Source organism: Cyprinodon variegatus, unplaced genomic scaffold (assembly GCF_000732505.1).
Source record: "Cyprinodon variegatus isolate N-32 unplaced genomic scaffold, C_variegatus-1.0 Scaffold523, whole genome shotgun sequence".
In the NCBI taxonomy this organism is placed as follows: Eukaryota; Metazoa; Chordata; class Actinopteri; order Cyprinodontiformes; family Cyprinodontidae; genus Cyprinodon; species Cyprinodon variegatus.
This window is the reverse complement of record NW_015150976.1, coordinates 145,021-151,877: the sequence shown is the minus strand read 5'-3', so window position 1 is coordinate 151,877 and position 6,857 is coordinate 145,021. Positions and strand designations below refer to the sequence as shown.

The window sequence follows — 6,857 nt, the reverse complement described above, 5'->3', positions numbered from 1 at the left end:
TTGATGGTGAATCCACCCCTGTACCTTTTGATGGTGAATCCACCCTGGTACCATTTGATAGCGAATAGTTTGTGCCTTCAAGTCAATTACCCATTGGAAGACGTTACTTGGATATAACAGAATATCTTCAGAACAGCTCCAAATGACACAAAACTCATATAAGTGAGTAGAACATGATGTCATAACGTAAAATCAAGGGCTTAATGTAAAAAAAAAACAAACAAAAAAAACGGCGTTCCCCTTTAAAACTGGGTTTTATTAAAAAGAGTCAAAGCAAATTGTTGGAATTCACTCATTGTTTTTATTGTTCTGTACAATAAAGCTTCATCACAGGTCTTCCTCCTAAACCCTTTCAAACATGGTAAATAAGAGCAAAACAAACACAATGGGGGGTGTTGGATCATAATCTCCTTGGTTTATCATCAACTTCATTTTCAACTAAAACCCTTTCAATAAATCTGACTCCACAGAAGGCAGGAGGCGAAGCAGTGAGCAGGACGACTATCATTCATGGCCTTTTTAGTCTCTGCTGAAATAAACCTGCAGTTTAGACGATGTTCGTAAATCCAAGTCAATTTTCTACAAATAAGAGGAAATAAGAGAAAACAATGTGATCGTACAACAAAAAGGAAAAAAACTGATTTACCTTACATCAAAATCACTGCATCATCTGCAAATCGATGATCTATAGAAATAGACATGTGAGATGGTCATTTATTAAAGAGTGAGAACATAAAAATCCAACTCTCCTACCTTAAAATAAAGTTTTAAAATGATTTTCGTTTATTTTTCTTGAACTTATTGCCTTTTTGTGTTGTTCTTCTTCAAGAGGGAAACGCATCTTATTGGCTGCACGTTATTCTCCACATTTAGAGAATAAAATTCATCATGTAAGCTGCAATATGGAATGAATTACAAAGTGATGCCGCATACAGAAGTTCTGCAATAATCTGTGGTCTTCAGAAACACTCTGGGAACCCACACCCTGCTCTTTCCTCATGTAGCGAGGACCAATCTTTTTATTAATAATTTATTTTTATCTTTCTGACCCTGAAGATAACCTTAAACCTAAACATTCCTGGTAACTACCTCACCCTAATCTGAATCTGAATTCTGTTCACACTTTAGTCCTCAACTTACCACCAGAGAAAAAGTGAGGATCAGATGAAGGTCCTCAGTTTGATGTTAAAACAGAGCAAACACACTAAACCAATATACATTCATCTGTATAAGTATCCTAAAGCAAAAGTGTTTAAATAACAGGAAGGTATTTTGACTTTCAAACACTGAAGTAACGTCTTTATTAAGCTTGGAAAAACTTCAACATGCGCTCATTTGTAGCATTTATTCGGGAAACACGAACCATCGACAAGCATTTTTATCTTTGCATCTGTTTTTATAACGATGGAGAAGAAGAGCTGCTCTGAAGTTAACACAAAGGATTTCTATCTATCGAAATAAGAGCAAACAAGACAAATTCACAAAATAAATTTGAGTGTATTTAAAGGAAAAGACACATAAATATGTCAACAACAAAAAAAAAACTCTTAGAATTATCAATAGAAATAACTTTAAAGCAAGAATCAAGGATGACTTTTTACAAACGTTTTACATTTCAGGTCATTTAGCCTGTTTCTGAAGGTTAACTCCTCACAGGGAACCAGTCGTTCCAGATGTTCAGAAAAAAAGTGCAAATTCTGCAAAACCTTCAACCAAAGCAGGAAGATGAAAACCAGAACCAAAGAAACGGACGACAAACACTCAGCACATTATAGGGGTGATGAGCAACATGGACAGCAGAGATTTATACGTCCTGATCTTAGAACGGCGTCATTCTGTGCAAATAAAAAGATTAGGAACAAGTTCCCCAAACCATCATTTCATTGACTTTTATAAAATGCAAACAAAAAGGTGCAAATGAGAAGACATTAAACTGCGTGTTTAAGGTGGACTAGGACAGGTCCTCGGTCCTTAATGGGACATTATTTCGCTGAAGAGTCCAAAGCAATATTTTAACGCGCTAATGGAGCGCCTCCACGCAGATTTGCTCCTCGCTGATGTCATCCAGCAGCTGCACTTCCACAGGGCTGCAGGTGTCGCTGTCGTACACCTCCGGTCCCATCAGGACCTCTTCCTCCAGACTCTCTGCTTTGCTCTTCAAGCCTTGCTGCTCTGAAGGAGACATGCTCTCCACCGACTCCAAGTCCTCAATGCCAGCCCGGTAGTGGATCATTAGAAGCGTCAGTGCCTGAAGTCTCTCCCCCGACTTGGCCAGGGCAGTGCTGATCAGGGCCTTTCGCCGGGTGTCTGTAGTCTCCTTCTCCTCGTTCATGAGAGAGTTGTTGTGCTCCAGCTCCTGGTCGATCTCTTGCTGTAGTTTGTCCAACATTAGCTCCAGCTTCTGTGAGCGCTCATCTGTGGGCAGGCCTCGGTACAGGTCGCGGCCTATCTCCTTGACAGCAATGAAGACGCTGTCATCCAAGCCACCCTCTTTCCGTACCAGTTTACTGCTGCCGGGGGGCAGTTTGGACGGGCTCGCCCCGCTGGTGTAGGTCTCCGTATCGCTGCTCTCATTGTCAGATGTGTTGGGGGTTTGCTTGGGCGAAGGCTCCACAGTCCCAGGCACCACATCGGTTACCTGCTCAAGTCGAGTCTTGGGCGCCTGACGGAGGTTGAGCAGACGCGAGCTGGTATTGATTATGTGTCGTGTTAACCCTGTTGCCCGGTTTATGGTGGACTTAGCTTCGGGGTCGGCACCACGACGTTCGGCCGTCGCCACACAGAGAGGACTTTCAGCAAGGCACTTATCCTGGCACTTTTTATGGCAAACATAGGAGCAAATGATACACTGCGAGGCCGCCTTAGTCCACACCTTCTTTTTGCAGTATTCACACCAGGTAGGGTTCTGGAACTGGGTGTCCTGGAAGTTGTGACGGACTTCTGTTGACTGCAAGGGGCTATAAGCCAAGTCGTCACGCGGCACAGAGGGAACAGGTTCTCTCTCCCTCAGATCCTCATCATAGAGGCTGCCCTCTCGCTCCCGTTCGACTGACCCTACTGGATACTCCAACTCCCCCTCTGCCAAGTAACAGAAGTTTAAGGTAACATCTCCGTAACACAGTTTCTCATTAAAACCCTTGTGGGTACTAAGGTTGCGTAGTGCGGTGCGGCTGACATTTGCTTTCGGCTCAGGAGCCCCCAACCTAAAGGTGCTCTGGTACTCAGCGGAAGATGTGGCCATACATTCCAGAGCTATATGCTCCAATGGGAGGCTGGCATGGCCCAGACACAACAAACTGCCTAGCTTAAAGGGATCTTTGCACCAAAGGGCCACATTGAGATACTTGTGGTTACTCTCCACATCAAACACCACAGAGGCCTTGGACCAGCGTGCCGTATGTTTGCCAAACATCGTTTCTGGGGATTCCCAGAGGCAGTGGTCATCCAGACTGTCTCTTGTACTAAAGGAGCTTTCTGAAACTTTGTCTTTTGATTGATCTCCCTTGCTGCCGGTAACAGAGTAAGAACTGAGCGTCTCGTCGCTTGATTCTGCAGCCTTTGTAAACGGTTTTCCTTCAGATTGTTTCGTACACGTTTTATCCGTGCCGCTCTTATCCTCAGTGGCTCCACAAACTGGAACCTTCTCTGTAGATTTTTCAGAAATACCGGCGGAGGCAACCATTGTAGGAGCAGGAATCACAACGGCATTTGAAATGGAATCAACGCTTTCAAGAAGACTGGTTTCTGAGGACGCCGATGTCAATCTGATCTGTGGTCTCGGTGGCACCGGGGGCCGTGAGGGAGGAGGGGGAGGAAGGACAGTTGGCCGATTCAGACTCTCACTAGGTTCAATACCAGTTTTATGCGGTGATGCTTTGGCTGATTCTTTGGGCTGGGGCTTCAATGGAGACTGGAGACCAACAAGGTTCAACTTTCGGTTTAGGATGGGCGAGATGGTACCGAGTGGCTTGGATGCCAAATTCGCCACGGTTCTTTTAGGACTTTGGTTAACAGCAAGTAAAAAATCCTCCTTGGTGTCACTAATATTAGTGGTACTGATGTTGGGTCCACTAGGCTGGCTGACTTTGGAGTCCAGGAGCAACTCCTCGAACTCAGAGTCCATGTCTTTGCTGTCAGATACGTCAGAAAGAGTAGTAATTGGAGCCGGGTCCTCCTCGTATCCCGATGGCTGTGCTACGAAGCCTGGCTCCTCCAGCGGACCCAATCCCTCTTGTAGTGCTCCCGAGGTTGGGGCCTGATGACGAACCGGTCTCTCATATAGAACCACCACCCTTTCTCCTGCTTGTTTCAACAGTTTTGGTACTTGAACTGAAGATGTTACTTTGACACCTGTTTAAAAAAAAAAAAAAAAAAAGGTAAACATTTTAGGACATTAAATGAAAGTGCACATTTTTTCCCTCTGGAAGTGGTTTTGTGTCCTGAACACGATACCTCCAATAGCAATCAGGCGATCACCCCTCTGGAGGTCAGCCAGGGCTGCGGGGGAGTTGGGGATTACTGTCTCTATGCTGACATAAACTGCATCCCCTTCACAGGCAGGAATGTGCCTAAATGTCATCCCCACACTGCCACATGGTCCCTTGATAACCTCCGTCTGAGGAAAACACAATGACAGAAAATTGAACAGTTAAGTAGATTAATATTTTAGAAGCTACGAATATTGGATTCCAACCATTTATTGGCAAAGATTCATTGGATTATGTAATATGGAAAGCATTCAATCATGAGGTGAAATTACTGCAAAAAGTCATTTCCCAATCGGACCCAAGTATTGGACTAGTGTGATCCCAATTGATGGTGAACAGTCAGTGTGACCAATGTCCGGTGAGAGAAACAGGTCAATTAGAATTCATAAAGGGGATCTTTAAAGGAACAGTAAGTGTGCAGACTCCCAGGTTTTCTTCCAAGATCAGCCTGTATTCATCTCCATCCATCTTCCCTGCTAAAGAGATAAGTGTTTTAATTAAGAGTCATTTTCATTTGTATGAATTGTGTGAATCTGATTATTCTTTAATGTGTTTCTTTGTTCTGAAACTTGGTATATATTTTATGGTATTTTGGGTTTGTTTAAGTCAAACTGAATCTGCTGAGTTTTTTCTTCAATTCCCTTAAAACTTAATTTCCTCTAACTTTGTTGTTACTAAATGTTTTTTTTGTTTGTTTTTTTAAGATATGGGTCAAGCTTTCTTTTTTCAGAAGTTTTAGGCTTCTTGTTTGCCAACTGCTGTACTAGAGGTGTAGTCAGGTTTTCTTTTCAGCTTCCTAATGCCTTTCTAGGCTGATTTAAGTAAACGTAAAACAGGCTGTTAGAGAGGCAGGAAGAGAAGGAACACTGATGACCCAAGATCCGTTTATGAAGTTAAAATAAACCCCAGGACTTTAGGTAGAAAACAGACTCTTCTGAAAATGTCTGGCTGAAGATCTGGCTTCATGACGGTTCATGCATTGACGCAAGATCTTTCTAGCAGGTAAAAAAGAACTGTAAGAAGAGCGGTTGAGATTATTGACCCAGCATACTAATAATCTAAGATATTTCTGAGGACCTAAACTATATGAATTAGGTGAAAAGTGTCAAAGTAAAGATGGTGCAGGTGCCTTTGTTTAAAAGAAAGAAAGACGAGCTGAGATGGTGTGGGAAGGCAGAGACAAATGACTGTAATTTCCCACGCTATCATTTGTTCCAGTTCAGCTGGAAGGTGGTGATTGAGTTAGAGCTGGCCCTGAATGAGCAGATGATCTATGCATGCTGGCAGGAGGCAGAGACCAGGCTTCAGCAGGTGGGGGGCTAAAGCTCACCGCCATGGGAGTGTTGGTCCACACTGTGATGACACTTTAACATTAGAAATACCGCTTTGAACTAAAGTCCCATTGGTTCCTATAATCTATGTCAAACATTTACCCTTAGTGGATTCTACCTTAATATTTTGGAAGGACTTGGTTCTGGATGGACAGCTGTTAATCTAAGATCACTAGAGATAGTTAATTCTAGTCCAGGTTTTCTAATGCAGGTACAGATTTTTTTAACGTCAGTCCAACAATCCCTGATTCGTCCTGCTAATATTTTTGGGCTGATTCCTGAAGCTGTTGCTGATTTTTCTTTCTACATTTACAGCATAAAAAAAGACACTGTGATTAAAACAACTTTAATTGGTCTCAATTTAAAGAAAAGAAAGAATCATTAATAAATTAAACTAAACTACAGCGGAAAGCAAATGGAGGCAATGAATGAGCTTCGGGTGATTTTAAGGCCCAGCTGCTAAACACACTAATGAATTATCAGTCCATCTCTAGGTATAAAACCATTAAACAAGCATGTTAGCATACTTAGCTTCTCTCCAATTAGCTAACAACATAAACAACTTTTAACCCTATAAGCCCTGAGGGTCTTAGGAGGACATTTTTACTGAAATTACATATGAGAATTAAAGCAAGTACAGCTCCCAAATTATAAATTGAAAAAACAATGGCTTTCTATGAAGGAAAGGAACAGGAATATTTTTTCAGGTGGAATCACTATCTTAAATGTCACCATGACTGATTTATAGGTGATTAAACAAAAAAAAGGGGGGGAAAAATGCTCATAATCCTCTGACATGGGAGTTGGCTTGGAGCTCGTTTGCCTGGCTGTGTTTCCTGGACGGGGCCGCCTTTTACAGTTGCCTTTTGTTTCTCTGCTTCTGTCTCCTTGAACCCCAGTCGGCCTCAGCAGATGGCCGCTCACACTGAGCCTGGTTCTGCTGGAGGTTTCTTCCTGTTAAAAGGGAGTTATTCCTCTCCACTTCCACTACAAGCATGCTTAGTGTGAGGGACTGCATTTGAGTCAATGAGTCGATGCA

General features: G+C 42.8%; 1 protein-coding gene across 1 annotated transcript in view; it reads right to left on the bottom strand.

Moving 5' to 3' along the window:
• Window positions 1–287: 287 nt before the first annotated feature.
• pdzd8 (PDZ domain containing 8) overlaps window positions 288–6,857 on the bottom strand; it is a 50,861-nt gene continuing 44,291 nt past the window's right edge. Inside the window, exons 4-5 of the mRNA XM_015391065.1 lie at window positions 4,453–4,615; window positions 288–4,350 (exon numbers count right to left, since the gene is read on the bottom strand). Coding sequence (XP_015246551.1) covers window positions 2,021–4,350; window positions 4,453–4,615 — 2,493 coding nt within the window. The 3' untranslated portion in view covers window positions 288–2,020. The remainder of the gene's footprint in view (window positions 4,351–4,452; window positions 4,616–6,857) is intronic.